Raw genomic sequence first — 24,919 nt, 5'->3', positions numbered from 1 at the left:
TTCTTGGGACTTTCGGCTACCATGCACTAGAGTATGCTCTTTTTAAGTCTTTTGAAGAGAAATGTGACTAGTAAATTAGTAGTTCAATTAACTTAAATCAAGTTTTATCCTCAATCAACTTTTTAGAATGTAGTGTATATATCGGGTTATCCAACCTCTACACGAGTAGCACCTATTTAGTAGGCATACACAATGGAAGGTGTATGTATATGGACATACATCATGCATATAAGCTATAATGTCTGCTTATTTCTTTCATTCATTGTTAACTGTGATTCCTTGAAGTAGATGATGAAAGTTGCTGCCTTGTGTGTGATATGAATCAGACTTCCGCCCAAACATTAGCATTGTAGTGAAAGCTCACATCACTGTTGAATACTCAATCTGGACCCCACGGTGAAGCACCATAATCTATACTCTTCCTGTGTAAGATATTCGTCTTAGCTTTTGATACATTATTTGTGCTGTAATATTGGAAACAAGGGACTGACTTGGAGTGCGTTCCTCTTTGATTCATGGAGTCGGAAATGAGGACTTTTTTGGCAATTGGAAAGGCTACTCTTTCTATCCTACGATGATACGATCAATTATATTGAGTTTTCTTCTCATATGTGAACCGGGGAGAATTTTATACTAAGATTGTTTTAAAAGGACAAATACCCAAGTTCAAATATTCAAACCTCCCGATGTGTTTGTGTGTAGAGACTTTGGAGAGGAACTTGGTCATCGCAAAGTTACAAATTTTACAAATGATTCTCTAGAGAAAATTAAACCTAGGAATAGTAAAAATTGTGCTCCTCAAGGGGTGCAAGAACCCTTGCAAATGGCCCATAGCTGTGAGATTTTGTTTTGGTTTGTCCCTATCTGAAAATTTTACAATAGTTGATACCTGGTTTCCATACCGTCTAGAGGAAGCTGTATGATCATAATCTTATTGGGATTCCCATGTTTGGATTTTAGCTTTGAATTCATCAACTCATAGGCTGCTGAGGGCTTGAACAGCAACAGCACGATGGATAGCAATGTTGCAACGCAGAAATAGATAAATATAACAGGGAACAAGACAACAGCTGGACTGGAAATCAAGAGCTACAGTCATTGGGAAATTATTCAAACAAGTTTCTGGACGAAGTTCTCGTAAGAATCTCAGGCTACATCCAAGTTCACTTATATTCTAGGCCAGGGCAATTACCACCATACATGCATAATAATGAGTCCAATCCTAAGGACTAAGCTACATTTAGCTGCCAAATTAATCTATGCGAGGTAGAAACGAAGTTTTCATCATCCACGTAAGGAGCTAATACATCTCAGCACCAATACATACAAGCCTCTTTTTATATGAAATTAATCCACCAAAAGTGCAATCGCAATGATCAACTCAGACCATATCCTCATAAACAGAAGTGCCAGAAAGTTATGACAACAAATGATTTACAAGAATGAAGGAGAAATTAAACATTCAAATCACTCACTCTAAAGGTCCAAGTACCACATTTAACCACATCGATGACTCATATGAACAATGAGTGATGCAACCTCTAACTATACATTGAGAAGATACAAATAGGCAGAGCTCAATCAAGAAGCAAATGCAGCAGCCCCACATAGAGTTGTCATTACCTCATTGACAATCAAATTGGAAGACACATGTGGCCATATCTGGGACAGCTAGTTACACAAAATTGCCTTCTGGCTGTGCATACAACAATCTTCTTGCTGATGGAGCCGGAGGAGCCAGTCCAGGAATATCCCTAATACTTTTGTTGTTTGGATTCACAATCTAACAGAACAAAAACTATAATCAGCAATAGTTCATGTTACCTTTTCAAAATACTGAGGACGTAAGCTTAATTAGCAAACTAAGAAACCATGCCTAGAAGAAATGCAAGGTACATGTTGAGACTATACCATGCAGTGTACATCTGTTAAGTAACAGGGGGTGGCCAAAATTATTCCTAAAATTACTATGATAAAGAAAAACTTATCCAACCAAATAGGGGAAATCAAGACTAATAAATGATTTCAGTCACAGAAAAACGAAATCAGCAAGCATCTGAAATGTTGACCTGTACAGATAGATTATCTCATCGTGTTTGACTCAAGTAGACTGGACATTACAAAATCCAGTATTCACTTGAACATATATTCTCATTCATAAATAAGTCAGTGTTCAATGAGAATTTAGAGTCTAGGAGCATACCTTCACAACAATTATCGCAATAACTCCACATACAATCAGAAAAAGAAAAAGCATGATGCATTTATCAGTAGCCACCTACAAACACATGAAAATTAGTAATATCAATCAATGATAATAGTATGAAACCAAAGACAAGGAAAATTCCAAATTAGGTAATTATTTGCAAACAGCAGTGGAAGTGGCAGTTTATCCAACTAAAATACCTGCCTACCGATCTCCTTAACAAGCTGGGAAGCCTTTTTGATAGAGAACTGAATTGTGTCAAGTTCATTCACAATGCGGCCCATTTGTTCAGTCTACAAACATTCAAACATAAACGTGTATGTATTAGAAAAGAACCTGCAAATAAGTAAAGCACAAAGCTGAACTCACTTGACCCTTTAATGTTGTGGCAGTTTGTGTCCCCACTTCAATAGTTTGGTGAACAACCTGCAAGTAAAAATAAGTTTAGAATATGCATACCCATGAGTTTGAGACTGTGCACACAAGTTTTACTCACCTGTTTAGAGCGTTCAATAGCTTGGTCAGTTTCAAGCATTGTGTCCTTTCCAGCCTTGATAAGTTCCTGGGTAGACATTTCTACACCATAAAAATATGGAAAACAGTTAGCAGTGGTTATCAAGTGAGAATGAACATCCAGTTACCAACATAGTAAAAAAAATGATAGAATATATCAGGATATTGATTCTCATTTGTTCTCCCTTTTTTTTTCTTCTTCGTATTTCATGGTAAACATGTTCCTATGGTTACTTTGATTAAGAAGAAAGTAATATAATTGTGTGATTTGTTTTCATCTTAGTAATCCCCCAATCATCTATAATGGGAATGCATGTATTACAGATGAATACATCAAATTTCCCCCTTTGATATGACCAATAATGCACTATACTAGTATACTGTATTTTTAAATTATGTGACTCTCAGAGGATTGCAAACAGAACAACTGTCCGTGGACCTCACACCAAAACGGGCTATCTGAGCTCAAACACAATCATATCACATAGGAGATATGCACCATGAGTCCATGACGATACATATGCATGTTCCTACATATTATTCTCGAGGGTGTTGCACCCACTGCATATCTTCTCCTTGCTTATTTCATATTCCTTTCTCATGCAATAAATCACTGTTCTATCTCTAACTTTGTATTTCTTAGTCCTTTTGTTCCAATTTTTGCGCGGGTCATGATCACAAATCGTTCCATCAAGTGTATATTGCTCAGACACTCTCGTACACAAAAAAAAAATTCATGTTGTAATCCTAAAGCTTGCAAATCTTACATATGCCCTTGCATTCTCTTACATCTCAGTTGATTACCCCAAAGAAACTACCTCTCCAGTAGCCCAGATCGATCTTCCTCATTTACAAATCCTAGCTTATTTGACATCCACTATTATTAAAGTACTGGCTAAACAAATCAGGTGTATCTACACCAAATGTAGTCAAGTCTCATCCTTCTTCCTTGCATTTTCTGAAGTTTCAAGCACTAAGTCTCAATCATATATCACTTCCAGCATTTTTAGTTAGCCAGTTATAACAGAAGTCTCAATCTAGTCACATGAATTTTCTCTTGATACAAAGATATATGAAGGGAGATCCTGGAAAAAGTTTGTTAGTTAAAGCAATGGCATCAGAAGATCTAAGCTGTGGGTTCAAAGGAAGAAACAGAATCCACTTCTGGACAATGCACCTATCTTGGAGGAACCTTGCAAGGTGTAGTTATTAACAAAATACTGTGGAAATTTTTAGTGCATACAGGCTATGTCTTACACAGTTGTGGATATATATATGCTACAGTGCACTTCCTACTCATGTTGGTAATCCGAAATTCATATATATAGCCAAGAATCTAAGGGTGTGTTTCTTTACACCCCAAATCCCAGTTTTCTACTATTTCGAATATGCATTTCCTGAAAATGGATTTTCCTGAAATAATAAAAATTTTCCTGAAATGCATATTATTACTATTCTACTATTAATTTCCCTAGACTTCATTAGACTTTATAAATTTGTAAATTAAATATTTTTTTATTGATTTATATATTTCAAATATATGCAGTACACTTGTATGTATATAAAAAATTTCAAATATTTAACAAAAATATTAAAAGTAAATTAGTTCTAAAAAAAAAATATTTATTATTATTCTCATTTTTATTTTATTTTAATAATAATAATATTTTTAAATTTATATTTTTGTTATAGTATTATTTTGATCGGATTTAATATATATTCAGCGTAATTAATTTTTATTTTATAACAATCTATTAAATTGTTATTATTATTATTTATATGAATTTTTATACAAAAAAATATTTATAAATAAAATCACATTAAGATTACAATTTTTATTAATAAAAAAATTAAAAATAAAATAATTAAAAAGGAATAAACATAAACTAACATTGTCAAGTATAATCGGTGGTTTTTGAACTGACCGAACTAAAATCGAAATAAGAAAATATAAATTAAAATTATGGAAAGTTTAAATTTGATTTGACATTTCCAAACATTAAAACTGATAATTTTAATTTGAACCATTCGAACAAGTTTATTTGTTATTTTATATATATAATTTTTAATATTATTTCAAATATATAAAACTTTAAAATATTTGTAATTTTTATATTAAACATTTAAATTTTCTTATCTTATTGATATTATTATAATAAAATAATAAATAGTTATTAATGATATAAATAAAATAATATGTACTTTTTTACTAATTTTGAGAATCCTTTGAAATCTCACCTCATAAAAAGAGATTCTATAGTGTTATGTTTTAAACAATTTTATTAAACAATCCAACAAAATCCATGATTTTTAAAGTCCATGGATTGTTGAATACACCCAAATTTTAAAAGACTTTTAAAAATCTGAATTGAATACACCCAGAGTTTAAAAAACTTTTAAAAGTTTGGATTAAATACACCAAAATTTTAAAAGACTTTTTAAAATCTGGATTGAATACACCCAGATTTTAAGAGTCCAATGAAATCCAATAAAATCTATATTGATTACACCCCCCTAAGTCCAGACCTCCAAACAAATCAATATGTGGATTGTTAGTTAGGGAAGGATAAAAATTTGAATAGAAATATATTTTTGATATGATATAAATAAGTGCTTAATAGATGTATTGGATACAAATGAGTTTTAGCTGTAGCATTTTAAATGAATAGTAGTCCCTCCGTTCCACTAGAATGTACCCCTTTGGAGTTTTGTAGTAAATTAAGAAATAATAATATTTTATTAGTTAGTGGAAGTGGTAAAATATTGACATTTTTATCTTTAACTTTATATATAAAATAATTGTATTTGTAATTGTATGTTTGTAATTTAAGTAAAAATTAAAGGTATTTTGATATTAGTATATAATTACTTTAACTAAAATAAGAAATGAATACTTTTGAGTAAGACAAAAGAAACTAATAAAGAAAGGTAATAGGGTACTTTGAGTTGCGACGGAGAGAGTAGTATTTAATGTAATGTTTTTTAGGAAAAAAAAAATATGATAAATAATGAGTCTAATTCGAGACCACAAACTAAACACAAATATTTCACAAGGATCAAACATTTTAATGATTGCAACTCTATTAAGAGACACTTATGAACAACAAGAATTATGCTCACACCTTCAAAGCAAGTTGTAAATTAGTGACAACTTGAGTATGAGCAACATAGAAGCTCTAGCATGAGATGGAGTATTAGAAGTATGTGTATACGTGTTTTTATTCTCTATATATTTTAGAGTAAATTATACAAACCCACTTGTATTTTAGTAAAAATGCACAAAACACCTCGTGTTTTATTTATAGCGTAAAATTTCTTGTGTTAAATTAAAGTTTGCACAAAACACCGCTTTCATCCAAAGCTAATGTTTGATGTAATACGAACTTAATTATGCAAGTGTTATACAAATAAAAGACATAAAATATCTCAAATAATTTATTTTGAATAAATAAATTAATTAATAATTGATCAATTCTTTTTTATAGTTTTTGTAAAATTTAAATAACAATTTGTCTCCAAAAAAACTATAAAATGAACAATTAATAATTATTTATTTAATTATTTTATCCAAAGAAAAACTATTTAAGATATTTTACGTCTTTTATTTGTATAAAACTTGCATAATTAGGTTCATATTGACACCCAAACATCATTTTTGGACGAAGAGAGTGTTTTGTGCACATTTTAATTCAACAAAATGGGGTTTTACGCAATAAATAAAACATGAGGTGTTTTGTGCATTTTTACTAAAACACAAAGAGATGTAATATAATTTACCCTATATTTTATTAGATAGATGATTATGCACAATAAGATATATATGGTATGGTTTTTGTTCATCTTTGCACCTTTCATTCTTGATAACGGAAAAGAGTGGACAAGACATGTATAATTTGTTTAACCTCACCTCAACACACATGAAATGTAGAAGCAATAACATATTCTAGTTAGCTATTTCCGCAAATTTACTGTCTCTGTAGCAAACAAGCGCAACAAGCTGACTAAAATGCAAAAGAAATCCCATGAAAACTTTATTGGCTATATGTAAATGATGCAATTGATAGTATAGGTTTTTTTAGCCTATAGATTAGCCTTTCATTAATTGTAATTAGCCTATTAATTACAATTAGATTGTCAAGCCATTAAGTTAGCCTATAAATTAGTCTCATTAATTGTAAATTACCTATAATTTAGCATATAGATCAGCCCTTCTTAATCCTATTTATACTTTGTATTGTACTCAAAGAAGATCATCAAGTTTTGGGAATGAAACAAATTGTCATGGTATTGTAACCAAAGAAGATCATCAAGTTTTAGGAATGAAACAAATTGTCATGGTATCAGAGCTCTTGGTTTAGAATTGTCCTAGTTTTGGTTTCTGTTACTATTGAGAAATCTTTGGTATTTGATCCTTCCGTTGGGAAATATTCTGGTATTTTTTCGGGTTTTTTTGGGATTACACATGACTACCAGATAATAAGATTCTGAATTTTGTGACAAGTTTACAGGAAAGAATTATTCAACATGGGAAATCCAATTCCAGTTGTATGTTACTGGACAAGGGGCTATGGGGACATATTGATGAGACTACTCCACCTACCGATGCCACTAGAATGGCTCAATGGACGATCGAGGATGCATGGGTAATGTCTTGGGTTATAAATTCTTGCGATTCTCAAATCATTCCTAATTTGCGCCTATATAAAACTGCTAAAGAAATGTGGGTATATTTATAGGAAGTTTATTGTCAACGTGACTCAGCACGAAAATTTCATTTGGAATGTGAGATTGAAAATTACACTCAAGGCAGTCTATTCATTCAGGAGTATTTTTCAGGTTTTCAAATCTTATGGTGTGAATTGTCAGAAAATATTTGTGCTACTGACTCCAAAAAGGCACTCTCTGACGTATTGGTGGTTTATAAAATTGGCAAGTGAGATCAATTTCTGATAAAATCGAGATCTGATTTTGAGAATGTTCGGTCTAATCTTATGCTTTGTCATCCTCCTACGTCGGAAGAATGTTTTGGTGAATTACTTCGTGAGGAGCAACGTCTCCTCACACAAGCCACTCTTGAACATGAGAAGTTGAATTCAACACCACTAGCTTATGTTGCTCAATCAAAAAGGAAGGCTCAAGAGATGAGTAAGGTGCAATGTTATAGTTGCAAGAATTATGGACACATCATTGCAAATTGTAATAGAAAATTCTGCAACTATTGCAAACGGTAGGGACACATCATCAAAGACTGTTCAATCCGTCCTCAAAATTGGCACACCACTGCTTTTCAAGCAACTGTTGGTAACTCTATTGATCAGACTCAAGACGAGTCCTCAAAACACACTCAACATGGAGCCAATGATACTCAATCGAGTGCTCTCACTCCTGAAATGGTGCAGCAAATGATATTCTCAGCATTCTCAGCCCTTGGACTTAAAGGTAATTCACAAAATTCTTTTTCTCGGCCTTCGCTGGTAGATTCGGGTGCTTCAAATCACATGACAAGCTCAGCTAAGTTGCTGGAAAATATCCGTCCCTAACATGGTTCAGAATATATTCAGGTCGCTAATGGAACCAATTTATCCATCAATGGTGTTGGTGATGTTACTCCTATTTTCAAAGATGTCTTTCTTTGAACTTTCTAATAATCTACTTTCTATTGGGCAATTGGTCAAAAACAACTATGATGTGCACTTTTCTCGAAATGGCTGTTGTGTGCAGGATCAGGTGTCGGGGACCGTGATCGCGAAGGGGCCTAAAGTGGGACGCATGTTTCCTCTCCATATCCCTATCCTTTGTAATGCTTTCTTGGCATGTTCTGTTGTTCCTAATAAAAGTAATGTGTGGCATAAGCGTTTAGGACATCCTAACTCATTTATTTTTGTCTCATTTTTTGAAATTTGTTTTATCGGGTAAACATCTCTCCGGTTATTCTCTTGATTGTTCAGCTTGTAAATTAGGAAAAAGTAAAGTACTCCATTTTCCTATGGTTGCTGGTCATGCGAATAAATGCTTTGATGTAATTCATAGTGATGCATGGGGGATTACACATGTTATTTCTCATGCTCACTATAAGACTTTGTGACTTCTATTGATGACTATAGTCGTTTTACTTGGGTTTATTTTCTTCGTTCCAAATCTGAGGTCTTTTCGGTATTACAAAATTTTGTCTCCTTTGTTGAAACCCAATTTTGTAATACTATTAAAGTTCTTCAATCTGACTCTAGTGGAGAATACATATTCCAAGAATTTTTTAAAGACAAGGGAATCCTTTCACAACACTCTTGTCCAAATACTCCGCAACAGAATGATATGGCAGAGCGAAAGGATCGTCACCTCTTAGATGTCACTCGTACATTGTTACTTGATTCTTCTGTTCCGGTAGATTTTGGGTAGAAGCTCTAACCACTGCAGTTTAGCTTATAAATAAATTGCCATCTCATATTCAAGACTTTGAGTCTCTTTATTTCCGTCTTTATAAGCACCATATTCGGTATGATCATCTGGGTATATTTGGTTGTGTTTGTTTTGTAAAATTACCTGTTAATGACATCACAAACTTTCGGTTCAATATGTTAAATGCGCATTTTTGGGATATAGTACATTGTCCCAAAGGATTCGTATTTCTCGTAATGTTGTCTTCTTTGAGCATGAGTTATTCTTTCCAAATTATGATCATTCAGTGCCAAATATTGCAACTCTTCCGGGTTTCAACAAAATGATTTTCTCTTTTTCCCGGTTCAAGTTGGGATATGAATACAGGCGCTATGCTCCACAACCCTTTCTAGATCCAAATTAGTCACCTGATATTTCTCCAAGCTTGGCAACCGTTCTGCCCAACCTACATTACGACGCTCTAGTCGAATTTCTTGGCCTCCTGATAGGTATGGTGATTATCATTCATCACGCAGTGCTACGTTATCTGCAAATTTTGTTCTACCCTCTTACTCACAGACAGTTAAGCATGAGTGTTGGAAAAAGGCTATGAACGATGAACATCAGGCTCTTCAAGAGAATCACATTTGGAATATTGTTCCATGTCCACCTACTGTCAAGCCGATCAGATGTAAATGGGTATATTCAGTGAAATTACATTACAATGGGACTTTGGAAAGGTATAAAGCTCGGTTGGTTGCTCTTGGTAACCGGCAAGAATATGAAATGGACTATGATGAGACATATGCTCATGTGGCAAATAATCGCAGAAGTTCGCCGGAACTTGCCGGAGTCTGAGCCAGAGTCGGACAAATTTTATTTTGGGCTTCTAGTGTAAGAAACTAAAGAATTTGGTTAAAATTAGGAGTAAAATAAATAATAAAGGCTCAAGTCTTTTACGTTTGATAAAATATAAAATAAAACAAAATAAGAGAGGAAAAAGCAGAACAGCGATCGGCCGCCAGCCGCCGCCCCAGCGCCTCTTCTTCTTCCTTGGAATTCTTCTCCTCCAAAACTCTTCTCCTCTTGGATTTTTCTCTTAAGGTAAGTGGGATTAATCTTAGATAGAAGATATATTCTAATCTCTAGGCCCCTTCTATTGATATTTTTCAAAATTATTTTCAAATGAATTTGCCCTAAAAGTGTTAGGTTTTGCTAATTTCTTTTAGAAAGTTGATTATAATGTCCCATATGGTTTATGTGAAGATTACTATAGTATTCTAAATTGACAATCGTAGAATTTGTGAAATTGGTTTGAAACCTTAGTTTTGCCCTAACCTAGTTATGGTTTTTTTGAAAAAAAAAATTATAATTTATATTTAAATATTATGATTTTTTGAGTTGGATCATGCCTATTATGAAGAACATATTATTCAAATGTTTATTTGGCGAAATAAAGTAAGATAATAGCGAACTTGTTGGGTTTTAATATTATACTTTTTGGTTGGTTAATGTTGACCATTTGAATATTTTGAGGTTAAAATTCTTTCTAAAATTTGCATAATAGCATGTTGAGTATTGTGTCAAATTGGTAATTAAAACTACCCGTCGAGTCCGATCAACTCGTCGATTGTTTGGATGATAAAGCATAGCTTTCCAACTCTGTGCCTTGCAAACACGTGAGGGTATACCGGTATTTAGGATAACAAGCTAACCTCGCACTAGAACCCGAATGGGCTAGGTCGGTGGATCGAGATGACTGGTTCCATCTTTGGGTGATTCTGAGATGCTCGTTATTCACGATAAAAAGGTCTTTAGACTGTCATCCGTGATAGAGAGATGGATTGCGTACAATCCCATCTTGGTATGTTATATTGGAAATTGGAGGGTTGTGGGTCATCTGGCGCCCCTCGCAAACTAAAAAATAAATTGACTTCCATGTACTTTGGGCTTCGAACCCTTAGGTACACATTGTGGAGCTTTTCTTGAGGGTTGTGACCCTATGTTTGTTATATGTAATTATGTTACGTGCCATACGAAATAATAAGGTTGAAAAACCGGGTCAAGCCGGCCCTAATTAAAGCCTAGTGGAGTTTTCTTCATAGTGTGTTCATCACCGTTATTTGAGAATGAAAATGAGATGTAAGGGAGGCACTAAAAGACGTGTAAGTTATCCTTATGTGATATGTTACAATTCATTCAAATTATCCTTTTTAAATGATTTTGTGGCATTTACACGTGAATCATGACTTATACCGTATCAATTTATCTTCGATTAATTGTGCTTACTCATCCGTTGTGTTGACCCTCTTTTTACAACCTTTTTATAGATGATGCTTCTGTTATACCTAAATGATGCATCCACGTCATATGATCTATCAGGGAGAACTATCTCTACTTTATCTTCTAGTTAGCTTTTAAAATTCATTAATTATGTTTAAGGACTAATGCCTTTTGAACTTATTTAATTGATAAACTAGTGCGCTTTAATTTTAAATTCCTATTTAGTTGTTAGTGTTCATAGATTTTAGCCTTAGCGTCACAACGTAGAGCTCATTAGTTGATGAACGAGCCTTCCGGTGTGGCGTAGCAGTGATACTCCGGTTTGTGCCAACCGGGGTGTTACAGTTGGTAACAGAGCCTAGGTTAAAGGCTCATGCTTCTTGGTTAATAAAACTTGAAGATTTCAAAATTTCTAAAATCAATAAGATCATAGGCTTAGTCGGGTTTGGGTGCATTCATGGCATGCATTGCATTTTATGTTTATTCTGTGTTTAGGTGCATTGGTTATACTATTTGATTAGTTAGAATTTATTAGGCCTAGTCTTGATTAGCGAGGTTTATTAGGTCTAGTCTCGATTAGCATATGCCCCCTAGGCGTGCTCGTCAGCCTCCTATGGTACCTGAGTCCGACGAAAAGGTTGAGAGTAAGCAATCCCAAAACCCCAAGCCTCCAGTTCAGAGTCCCGTTCGACCTTCAAACCCAACCTTGGACAGTTCGCTCGGCAGCCCCGGAGTGCTATGGATGCAATATTACGTCATAGTCCTTCGACTTTCATTGGTCAATCGGACCCTACTATTTTAGGATAATGGTTGGATTGTTTAGAGACGATATTTGAGGTCGTGAAATGCCCAGAAGGAGAGAAGACTATGATAGCCGCATATTACTTGGAAGGATCGGCCAGGAAGTGGTGGAATAATGAGAAGGCTCTCGGGAACAACTTGGTTGGATTACCGTGAGAAGCCTTTAAAGGGATGATAAAGTCGCACTGTTATCCCCCGCACCTTCAGAGAGCAAAAGGACTAATGCCTTTTGAACTATTTCCAACTTATTGTTTTTACTCGAACTTCACTTATTTAATTGATAAGTCGGTGCGCTTTAATTTTAAATTCCTATTTAGTTGTTTGTGTTCATTGATTTTAGCCTCAGCGCCATAATGTAGTTGATGACGAGCCTTCCGTTGTAGCGTGGCGGTGACACTCCGGTTTGAGCCGACCGGGGTGTTGCATATGCTCATGTGGCTAAAGCGACTATTGTACGAACAATTCTTGCAATTGCAGTTTCTCGAGGTTGGACGCTTCACCAAATGGATGTAAAAAATACTTGCCTTTATGGTGATCTCAAAGGAGGATATTTACATGAAACCTCCGCCGGGTTTGCTCTCCTCTTCTTCTAAAGAAGTTTGTAAGTTGAATCGTTCCTTGTATGGCTTAAAGCAAGCCCCCCGTGCATGGTTTGAAAAGTTTCGTTCCACATTACTGCAATTTCAGTTTATGCAAAGCCAATATGACACATCTTTGTTTCTTCGTAAGACAGCTACGGGGATTGTCCTTTTGGTATATGCAGATAATATTGTGATCACCGGAACAGATTCTGTATTAATTTCTAAACTTCAGCAGCACATTCACAACTCGTTTCACATGAAAGATCTTGGTGTTCTTACATATCTCTTGGGGCTGGAAGTTCACTCTACTTCATCGGGTATTTTCTTACATCAACATAAGTATATTCATGATTTAATTGCTCTCGCAGGACATCTTTGTTTCTTCATAAGACAACTACGGGGATTGTCCTTCTTTTGGTATATGCTGATGATATTGTGGTCACCGGAACAGATTCTGTATTAATTTCTAAACTTCAGCAGCACCTTCACGACTCAGTTTCACATGAAAGATCTTGGCGTTCTTACATATTTCTTAGGGCTGGAAGTTCACTCTGCTTCATCGGGTATTTTCTTACATCAACATAAGTATATTCATGATTTAATTGCTCTAGCAGGACTGAAAGGTTCTTCTGCGGTTAATACTCCCCTAGAGATGAATGTCAAGTATTATAGGGACGATGGGGAACTTCTTCCTAATCCATCTTTGTATCGACAACTCGTGGAGAGCCTACTTAACTATTACCAGACCAAACATCTCTTTTGCTATCCAACAAGTGAGTCAATTCATGCACTCCTCTCGACATTTGCATTTGGCTACAGTTCATCGCATTCTAAGGTATCTCCATAGCACTTCTTATCGCGGATTATTCTTTCCCGGTGGGTCTTCTAAGCGCCTTTCTGCCTATTGCGATGCTTATTGGGCTGCCTGTCCGGATACACGTCGCTCAGTCACAGGTTGGTGTTTCATGAGGATGCCTTGATCTCTTGGAAGAGTAAGAATTAGGATCGAGTTTCCAAATCTTCTACTGAATCTGAATATCGTGCAATGTCTGCCACTTGCTCTGAAATCAATGGCTTAGAGGGTTGTTGACTGAGCTTGGCTTTCCTCGATCGGCTCCCACCCCTCTTCATGATACAAGTGCCATTCAGATTGCTACCAATCCGGTCTTTCACAACCGTACCAAACATATTGAGGTGGATTGCCATTCTATTCGTTCCTCATGTGTCCATTGTTTTACAAATTGCTGATATGCTTACGAAGTCCCTTACTCAACAGGAACATCAGTTTCTTGTTGGCAAATTGATGCTTCTTGATCATCCAGCATCAATTTGATGGGGGATGCTATTATAGGTTAACTTAGCCTATAGATTATCCTTTCATTAATTGTAATTAGTCTATCCTCTCATTAATTGTAATTAGCCTATTAATTATAGTTAGATTGTCTAGCCATTAAGTTAGCTTATAAATTAGTCTCATTAACTGTAAATTACCTATAATTTAGCATTTCATAAGGGTACTTAGCACATAGATCAGCCCTCTTAATCCTATATATACTTTGTATTGTAACCAAAGAAGATCATCAAGTTTTGGGAATGAAACAAATTGTCAGCATTCAACTTTTTGACAAAAATAATCAGTTTTACACATCAGTTGGTGTGTTTGAAATATTGCAATATCCAAGGAAAGGAATATCTTATTGTGTTAATGCGTCCATTCAAAATAATAATGATAACAATAAGATGGAAAAACCAAACAAAAACCGCTCAAAGAATATATTTGTTCTTCAGAAGTAAAACAAAGATAACTCAAATTATGAATTGCCATATATGACAGGGCATCATAGTGGAATTTTCATCACAAGGTCATATGAGTAAAGTCACACTAAGAATAACCTTTTCTCTTAAATAGATAATGCCTGCATAAACTTTAGCGGAAGTAATAAGACTAAGCACAAAAGATTAAAGAAAGAGAATATAAGTTTAAAAAAGAAGTTAGGTAGCAGAAGCAAGAACCTTCGCACAAGACAATAAATGACAATACATTGGCAGAATAAAAATTACAGGAGAAAACACAGGTGGCAATCAATTAGGAAATAGATGGTTGAAAGTTAATATCTGCCAGCATATAACATAGTGACATGAAATACTTCTTTTATAGAATATATTTTACTAAAAAAAATCCTATTGTGGGTGAAAATGACGTTTTCCCGGTTTAGGCTGCTCCCATTTCGCATTATATGGTTAATTCATGTTTAAAATGAAACCAAACAGTAAAAGGACCCTAGGCATATTATACTACCTGATGCTACTTGAACATTCTCATCAGCCGTTGGCTCACTTCCCTGGAGCCCCTCATCCAAAAGTTCAACCCTTTTGTTACCAAGAGTGCTCATGTAACTGTACAACAGTGAGAAGCAGAAGAAATGAAAATAAAGAAGGCATTCAAAGAGAAAGACAGGGAAAATTCCTGAAATAAAACCAATTACTGACATGTAGATATCATAAACATTTACTATGTATATACTGACACTTCATTATTTTAAACACAAACACCCATTTTCATCTTCTTGTCTTGTTGACTACATAGTTTATATAGATTTTTGTTCAAACACGATTATTAGAATTTAAACATTTCGATAGACTCCTAATGTCATATATGCAAAATGTGAAACCTCTCTTTGTAAAACAAGAAGATGCCTATTGACAACATGATATCAGCACAATTAGGCGCTGATGACCAAAAATGGATACTTGATAGATTAGAGTGAGTTTGTTGAGTAAGTGGGTACGGATTTCTTTCTTATGGGTATGGGGAAATCACCATGATTACTTTTTAGATTCAACCCGTACTTCTATTCAAAGCCTTCCAGCACCCCATGCTGTGCGTGCATGCCACACATCCACTCATTTGTTGGAGAACACGTCTGCTCGTCATTCGTTGTTCCTCACTACTGCCATTCAACTCACCATCCACCTTGCAGCCCGCTATTTTTTGACAATAACTCGTTCTGTGGTTGCATTTACAGTTTGTGTTTTAAGAGAGTTTATGAAATCGCCTACAATCCTTCACAGGGCTCTTTCAAAGTTTTTTATGTTATGAGCTTGTAGACAAGGCCTATTTTAAGAAAAAGGTTACTCTAATGGAATATGTTATGACTTAGGGTTATCGAAGAGATAATTTATTCGAATCAAAGGAAATAGAGTACCGCAAAGAAAAACCAATTCGCTCTGTAATCAAAACCAAAATAATGACGGTCTAACCTAACATGACCTAGATGCGCCCTATATATAGACGGACATATGGGCCAAGCCCAAGACTCATAATCAATAATTAAATAGTAAATAAAATAATATGAGAAATAATAAAGAATAAAATAATAATTATCCTAAGTGATTACGGTGCTTCTCCCTCTTCTAATATAGACTTTGACTTTACCCAACTCCATAACAACTCCATCCCTCTTGAAAACCGCCTTGTCCTCAAGGCGGAAGCCAGGGAACTGGAAGCGCAATTCCTCTTCATCAACCCAAGTTGAATCCTTATACATTAGTCCGCGCCAATGTATCAAAACTTGAGGAATGAGCTTGTCCCCTCTACCGCCATGTGTTCGAGCTCCTTGGATCTGACCTCATCTTCTGTCCACCCTTCGACCTTGTCCATCTCTTTTAGCTCGGCCAACCAATTCATGTCTAGGTCCACCACACAAGTTTGAAGCGACTTGCTCGCACACTTATGCAATGGTGTATAAGGCTCCTTACAGCGATAACAACGTCGCTTAGACTGACATTCACGATACTCTTCATGACTCAGTTTCCGGAAGAGAACTCGCACAGAGGACTGGTCTGAACCCACCGGGCGTCCGCCAGTGGAGCTGATGTCCGTGCCTGTTGTACTGTTCCCGATGTCATTCTCAAGACTAGAGGAACCTACTGGAGGTCTAATTTGCGCTCCACTGCTAAGGCGCGAACTCGCAAATTGACCAGGCGGTTGCAGAACCAGCATTGAATTCCCACTCAATCCTACGGTTGGTTTGGATAGCTGAGTCCAAATCTTTAGGGTCTAGTGTCCTCAGACGATTGCGGATGTTCTGTTACAATCCCCCCATGAAGTATCCGAGGCAATGCTCATCCGTTAAGCCTGGCACCTGTGTCGCCAGTTGGATAAACTCGTTGATATACTGATCAACTCTCTCTTTTTGCCAAAGTGTGGCAAGGCGCTCGTAGGGGGCTCCCTACGTCACGATCATCAAAATGAAGTACTAGGGCTCTGGAAAACTCCGCCCAAGTGGCAGTTGGGTGGCGAAAGTGTTGCCATCGAGACCAGTGCAGCGTTGTACCCTCCATGGCGATGCGCACTAATGAAACCTTGAGTTCTGTTCGCACTTGGAGTTCAAACTGTTGCTCAGCGTAAGCAACCCAACCAATAGGCTCCATCCCATCAAACGGTGGTAGTCTGACTTCTGAAAGGATGCGGGTGGCAAAGCTACCATGGCGGGGGGTCAACCCCCCATAACGGTTGAGAATCCGGCGCGAGTGGATGCTGCGCTATGGGCGGCGACGCTGAGGGCGCCGGGAATTGAGTCGGTGGCTGACCCACTGACGCAGTTGCGTCAGCGGCGGCGCTGACGCCGCCGACCGCTGCCTTGATTGCTGCGAGCAACTCCTGCCGCAGCGAAACCATCTGATTCGTGTTATGTTCTCCCAAAGTCTCGAACTTGGCGGAAAGATCCTGACGGATCTGATTTACCTCCTCCTGTATTTCTCCAATGGTTGCTTCCAATAGCTCGAATCATTGTTGATTGGAGATGGGCATGATTCCGTCAGCAGAGTATCCGGCAGGTCGGACCAATTGTTATGACTTAGGGTTATCGAAGAGAGAATTTATTCTAATCAAAGGAAATAGAGTACCACAGAGGAAAATCAATTCCCTCTGTAATCAAAACCAAAATAATGGCTGTCTAACCTAACATGACCTAGATATGCCCTATATATAGGTGGACATATGGGCCAAGCCCAAGACTCATAATTAACAATTAAACTGTAAATAAAATAATAAGAGAAATAATAAAGAATAAAATAATAATTATCCTAAGTGACTACGGTGCTTCTCCTTCTTCTAATATAGACCTTGATTTTACCCAATTCCATAACAGAATATTTCATTGATGCAGGTTATGTTGGGTGTAAGGATGATAGGAGATCTACTATTCGATATTGCTTAATACTTAATAGAGTAAGAAACAAAACGTAATTTCTCTCTCTATTTTCAAAGTAGAATATAGAGCTAGGTCACATTCGGTACGCAAGATAGTATGGATACAACAATTTATAGAAGATATTGGCCACAAACTTAAGGTGCATTCTTTTATATGTTTTGATTTTTGTTGCTTTTAGATAGCATAGTTGCTGGATATAATGTTTACCATGTACAATAGGTATGTTTTTTTTATTGAAAACGATGAAATTACATAGTGAGAAATAAAATAAAATTCAAAGAGAACAGAGCCTTGGACTTCCCTCATGTCACATTATGGGAGAATTTACGAGTTACTTATTAATAATGCAATCATGGCTTATTTACAAACATGGTACGATAGCTATAAGCGTAAATAATAACCTAATACGGTGTCGTAAAAGCTAGCTTGAGTTTGGCAAAATAGACCGGAGGTGACGACGTACGGATGGACTTCATATCAAGTTTTAAATGACTAATATGTTGGTAGTATAACTGATTCCAAAGAATTCCACAATAAGATACATAACTAGGCATTATCTTTAGACCATTTAAATTGATCCTCTATCGCGCTAAACCTTAAAAAATTAAAATTCTGGTCAAATTAGGCTTTCTTGTGGCAGTGATCCTCTATTGCAGTGTGGTGCAAAACCTTAAGAAGACCAAATTAAGGTTTCTAATGGCAGTGATCCTTTGTCACAACAGTGGTGTAGGCAATCCTCTATCACAATAGACACGTTAAACCATAATAGACAGAAACTTTGGACAGATCGAAGACTGAACGAAAAACTCAATCAAAACTAGAAACTAACTTAAAGCTAGGTCGGAAATATTTCTAGTACTCTGTTGTCAGAAAATTCTGATGATTGAATGTCAGACGCACCTCCACATGCGGTTGGAGTCAGCAGCAACAAAAAACATGGACAGTGTTGACCAGTCATTGACTGGTGCAAGTGCTTTTGAGTTTTGATGACCGCATTCTGTCACTAGTGTCATCTTAGAGTCAAGAACATAGTGGCGGTGGCGATGTAGGTCGGATGCGTCAATAAAGTAATGAACAAACGGGATCAGGATGGGTTTGATATTTTCAAGTGTGGGTTTGATGCTTTTAGAGTGTGAGAGGATTTGAGATTTGCATTGTTGAGGATCTCAGATTCGAGAGTTAGTCTTCCGGATATATTCCCAGTTACATGAACATACCCAGAGAAAAATGTTGTTCTGAGATCATGTTACATTTTGGAAGAATTTTAAAATTAATTATTAATAATAAAATCAAGATCTATTTATAAGTACAACAAGACACAAAAAGAACACATACTCACTTGCACAAACTAATCCATTGTTTACTGTTCAGAAGCAGTTAGACTCCAATGGTTCAACTTATATTTAAACCTTCAAAGAAACAATAAAGGTTCAACCAAAGCCATGTCATTTTGCATCTGAGAAAAGAAATATCATCCAGATGCAAACTTCTTAAAGCATTACCGCTAATCAAATAGCTCAAGGCTGAAATTAAATATTGTAAAACAGAAACTAACTAACTTACGTTTTCCTCAAGGCTACATATGAATTCAACTCTTTGATCTGCATATAATGAAGTCAATTTTAAGAAAGCCCACAGCATAAAGAAAATATGTACAGCAGAGGTTTGGCACCCCTTTGAGCATAGTTCACTAGCACGTATCATCATTAGATAATCACATTTGATGATCAAGAAAATGGTGAGTCCATAAAAGATAAAACAATTAAACTAATTACATTAGATCATCCACAGAGAGATGGTGTGACGTGGACTCACCTAATATATAATACAAAAATAGAAGTATAGAACCAAATGATCTTCAGTCCCAGCATCTTATAAAAGAAACACAGTAAATTAGAAGTTCAACACAATTCCAACAACAAAATATCATCGATTTTTGTTCTTATCAAAAACTCAAAGTCATCAATGAAAAATAATACAAAGTCCAATAATCACGAATCCACTACAATCCATTATGCCACATTGTCTCTTCAACAAATAAAGATTTGTCATCTATATATCAACTTTTAGTTAGTAGTCCTAAATTAGCATGCTTTGCAAAATTTAAGGCTACTAATACTGAAAATCCAGGGGGATTACAAATCCTGTGACAATAACATAATGACCTTAATCTAGACATGCAAAGAAATTTTTGGTGGCAACAAACTTACCATGGATTGTTTCTCATCACTTAGTTGCTTGTTAATCTCTGGAGTACTTTTGCTTTCCTCGTCTTTAATTTCACGATCAAATTCTTTAATCAATCTATAAGATTTCACACACAATCAATAACGAAGGAGGACCCGAGAAACATATCTTACAGAATAATGTTAAAAATGCTATTATTCCTGTTAGTTGAAACTCAAAAGCAAAGCCTACAACATTATTTTCTTCCTAATTTTTTTTCATTTTGGCTACTGTCTTCTACTCTTCTTCATACATGTGAAATATGCAAAGATCTGCATTAGAACTCATATACAATAACAAGAAGTCAGAAGAAAAAAAGGAGGCAAACTTGCCTTTTGCACTCCCTCATCTTCCCTGTGAGGTCCTCAAGTTGTTTACTTTGTCTATTGGGGTCTTTGATTTTGTCCAGCTTCTGAAAGCCATTCCTACATAGAACACAATTAAATTGATAATAAATGAGGATGATGCTAAATTTCCCAATCATTACTGTGCTTATATAGTTACAATACAATAGAAGAAGAAAACACAAGATTAACATCAAAAGTCCCTGTTTGCAGCCTATTGAAATTATTCTCATTTATAGAAATACCGTAAGCCAACTCAATTAATCTCCGGGGGCATGGACAAATTGCAGAAACAACATACAAGGCATGTGCGTGCGTGTGTGTGAGTGAGAGAGGGAGAGAGAGAGTACGCGAGGGCGCGCATAGTATCTCGAATTTCTCCATGGATCTGCTCCATTTGAGGATTCATCTGCAAATCCAGGTTGGCCATTTTCTATCTCTTTCACTTGCCTTACTCCCTCCCTCCCTCCTTCGCCTATTGTCGTCTTCTTTTTCCACTTCCGCCTACTCGATAAAATGACGGAAACAGAAGAAATTCTCCAGGGGGACCCCGAGCAGGATCCCGAAAGGCAGATGGAGAATGCTTGTTAGCGCAGAGATGACAGGAGAAAGATCAAATGGGGAATTAGGGTTAGCTTTGTCGGTATAATGTAGCCGTAGTAATTAAGTACTAGTAATTAAGGGGTGTATTAATTTGTGATCAAGTTTATGAACTTCTGTATCGATTTGGAAATCTACAATGATAGATTGTATTTATTTATTTGAATGGATTTGTATAAATTTATATGAATTTTATTAATGTATAATACTCTGTGTTAGAAAGTATACATATTTCTATTTTCGACGTTCAATTACAAAGTAAACATTTCATTAAATATATCATTTTTTTTCAAGAATACTCTTACTTTACATCACATCGTTACTTTTACACCAAAAAAGAAATGCAAAAATGTCATTTTACTATTTTTAATTACCCACTATAATTAAAATATTATTATTTCTTAAACACCGTGGCAAAAGTAAATATTTACTTTGTGTGGACGAAAGGAGTAATTTTTTATTAATTTATATAATTTGTATAAATTTAGACAAAATATATTTGTAGATAAAAAAAATTAAATTATTAAATAAAATACTAAAAATGTAATAATTGAAAAATACATTAAAGTTAAAAATTGCAAACCCTAAACTTTTAAAAGTTACTAGGCGTGTTTTTAAGATACGAGAAAATTTTGATTGGATTTGAAATGAAAAATTCATATAATAAAAACATGAAATCTGACGAAAAAAATAAATCAAAATATTATAAATAATATATATATATATAAATATAAATATATATTATATGTTATTTATATTTATAATAATTATAATAATATTCTTTCTATCACAAAAGTATAGTTTTATTGTATTGTGCACCGAAGGAATATTGATATTATTTTTTATACAATTTTTCAACAATAAAAAGTAAAATCCGAAAATAGAAATTATCCTCGAATTTGATAAAATAAATGCATGAGATTAAGAATCTCTAGACACCGTACGATACTTAAATAAACTAAGAAAATAAAAACTACAGACTGAAAAAGTAAAATGGTGATCCCCAAAAGCAATTCTCTTGAATTTGATGTCGATTGAAGATGATTGAAGATGCTTTCTACACTAAATTCAAATCCTTAAATATTCCTTCAATAAAATGCTTGGAATCGTCGTCTGAACAGTTACCGTAAACACTCTCAAACGCCCACCAATTCCTCCTTCAATAACACGTGTCTTTAACCGCTCTGCCAATTCCAGAACTCAACTGGTCCAACCGACCGCCTCTGGGCGCCTTACTTCTTTAAATGGACGGTTAGTCCCGAATGAATGCTCCCAATGCCCAGCATACTTCAGACGGACTGCAGGCCGACCGACTGAACCTACCGAATAACTCAACAATTTACCAACCGACTGGTCACTAGACCAAATGACTACCCAGTTGCCCACTCGAGCGACCACCAATTAGTCCCCTCAAATAACTAAACAAACATCTGTCCAGACGATTCATTAAGCGCCCGATCTTCTCTTGTCCGACCTCCATACCGTCTCATCCTCCTTTACCCGACTTTTGTCCGACCTCTGTATCAACTGACCGGCTCAACCAACCGAACGACCTCACTTGGTCCGACTACGGGCCAACCGACCACGGATTAACTGACTGCGCGTCAAACAACGGCGGACCAACCGACCACGGATCAACCGAACGCGGACCAACCGACGGGGAACCAACCGACCGCGGACCAACCGAACGCAGACCAACCGATGGCAAACCAACCGACCGCGAACCAACCGATGACGAACCAACCGACCGCGAACCAACCGACCGACTCTGTTTACTTTGTCTCCTTAGATGGACACCTGGTTCAACAGACTATCCTAAAAAAAACCCTTAATCAATCTGGCGGGACCAACGACGGGTCCACATCTCATTTTATCTTGGGCTTTTTACCCTAATTCTAAAATTCATACGTAACAATTATATTGTTAATAAATAATTTTATTTATTACTATTTTATTTAGTTTTATTTTTTATAGTGTAAAAAATAGTGACAAATATTGTTTTAGTACGGACAAAAATAATAAATGTATTAAGACGGAGAGAGTACTATATGTTTATAGTAGTATATTAATATTTTGGAAAAAAATCAATTTTGGTCCCAATATAACCAAAATTCATCAATTTTGGTCCCAATATAAAAATCTTATCAATTTTGGTCTCAATATAACCAAAACTCATCATTTTTTGTCCCAATATAAAATCTTTATCAATTTTAATCCAAATATAACCAAAACTCATCATTTTTTGTCCCAATATAATCAAACTTTATTTTTTTTGTCACACCATCAACAAACCAACGGAAAATGCTGACGTGGACTTAACGGAGTCGAGCTAGCAGGTGACCTGGAATGAACACGGCCGTGTACCATAAAATACGCCCGTGAACATACAAGTCAGCATCCGCCAGTCACTATATACGGCCATGGAAATTGATTACGGCCATGTTTCCTGCCTGTGTTTAAACACGGCCATGTGAATAAAACGAACACGGCCGTGTTCATCTGAAAGGCAATTCCCGCGACTACACACGGCCGTGTTATACGTTTCACACGGCCGTGTTAGTGTTCACGGCCATGGACTCAGGTTGTGTTTCTGCCACGGCCGTGTGTTGTTGTGACACGGGCGTGTTGGCGTCGTCTTTCTGCAACGTTTCTTCTTCCCAGCCATGTTTTCCATCTACATTTTATTTCTCACGGCGAAAAAGACGACGAAAAACGACGAAATAGATTTCTACTCATCTGGTAAGTAAAGTATACAATATATTTTATCTTCTATCGATTATATGTTGATATAATTTATAGTTTTAGTGTTTTTTTAGGGTTTTTTAAGTTGTGTGTTTAGTGATATATGATGTATATGTTTTAAGTTGATTATATATATATTGCATATTTTGTTTGAATCTTATATTTATAATTTTTAAATATTGTATTATTATTGTTTTCTTAGTTATATTTTTTTTAGTATTCTTGTAGGTGAAGAAAATATTTATCGAAAATGACTGATGAAAACAATAGAATGATTGAGAAGGGAAAAAATATACAGTTAGATCAAGAAGATATGAGAGAAGAAGAATCGGAGTTTGAAGATCCCGATTATTTGATGGAATAAGAGGATATGGAAGCTAATTTAATAGATCATTTGTTATACGAAGATATGGTAGATGATGAGGAGATGAACGAGGATCTATCTATTGTGGTACGTCAAAATTTTGACGATGAGATGTCTTTGGAAGATTCACACGAAAATGATCTCACAAGTATTGCCGAGTCCGATACAGAACTCAACAATTCTTAAACGGTGTACGATTCATCTACCAAGTACAATCCATCGTTTGTACTCGGGATGATTTTCAGTTCGAAAAAAGAGTTTAAAAAGGCCATCCAAAATCACGCTATCTTGACGATGAGGACTCTATGTTTTGTCAAAAATGACAAAAGAAGAATGTTCGATGCTCAGTTCAAAGTTGTAATTGGAGAATAAATGCTTTGAAAGTGAGCGATCAATCGACATATCAAATCCGAACCTATCAATCAAAGCATGATTGTTTGTGTGATTTAAATGTCAAGAATGTAAAGTCTTCCTGGATTGCGAAAAAATACGAACCGTTGTTTCGATCGGACCCTTCAAGACGTGTGAAAGGATTTAGAGTTGATGTTTCCGAAGATATTAGATGCAATGTATCCTATCAACAAGCATATAGGGCGAAGAAGAGAGCACTCAAAGCAATTGATGGTGATGCAGATGAGCAATATGGAAAGTTGTAGGATTATGCTGAA

General features: G+C 35.7%; 1 protein-coding gene across 1 annotated transcript; it reads right to left on the bottom strand.

Annotated features, from left to right (window-relative positions):
* Positions 1–1,373: 1,373 nt before the first annotated feature.
* LOC127250326 (novel plant SNARE 13-like) lies at positions 1,374–21,191 on the bottom strand. The gene is made up of 10 exons (XM_051273540.1): positions 20,896–21,191; positions 20,534–20,626; positions 20,186–20,279; positions 19,539–19,576; positions 15,059–15,156; positions 2,703–2,782; positions 2,576–2,632; positions 2,407–2,499; positions 2,204–2,278; positions 1,374–1,783 (listed from the first exon to the last, which is right to left on the bottom strand). Exons 1-10 carry the CDS (start codon positions 20,973–20,975, stop codon positions 1,676–1,678), a joined length of 816 nt encoding a protein of 271 aa, XP_051129497.1. The 5' UTR covers positions 20,976–21,191; the 3' UTR covers positions 1,374–1,675.
* Between the last annotated feature and the right edge of the window lie 3,728 nt (positions 21,192–24,919).

Source organism: Andrographis paniculata, unplaced genomic scaffold (genome assembly GCF_009805555.1).
Source record: "Andrographis paniculata isolate CXL003 unplaced genomic scaffold, ASM980555v1 Contig37END, whole genome shotgun sequence".
Lineage (NCBI taxonomy): Eukaryota > Viridiplantae > Streptophyta > Magnoliopsida > Lamiales > Acanthaceae > Andrographis > Andrographis paniculata.
This window is presented reverse-complemented; position numbering and strand designations above follow the sequence as displayed.

What these genes read in the sequence shown, in the direction of transcription:
- LOC127250326 (XM_051273540.1), bottom strand. Translation starts at nt 20,975, where the DNA reads ATGGCCAACCTGGATTTGCAGATGAATCCTCAAATGGAGCAGATCCAT. An exon ending in GAATGTTCAAGTAGCATCAG is followed by an intron (nt 2,783 to 15,058) that starts GTAGTATAATAT and finishes TTTATGGTGTAG; the next exon opens with AAATGTCTACCCAGGAACTT. An exon ending in CCACAACATTAAAGGGTCAA is followed by an intron (nt 2,500 to 2,575) that starts GTGAGTTCAGCT and finishes GAATGTTTGTAG; the next exon opens with ACTGAACAAATGGGCCGCAT.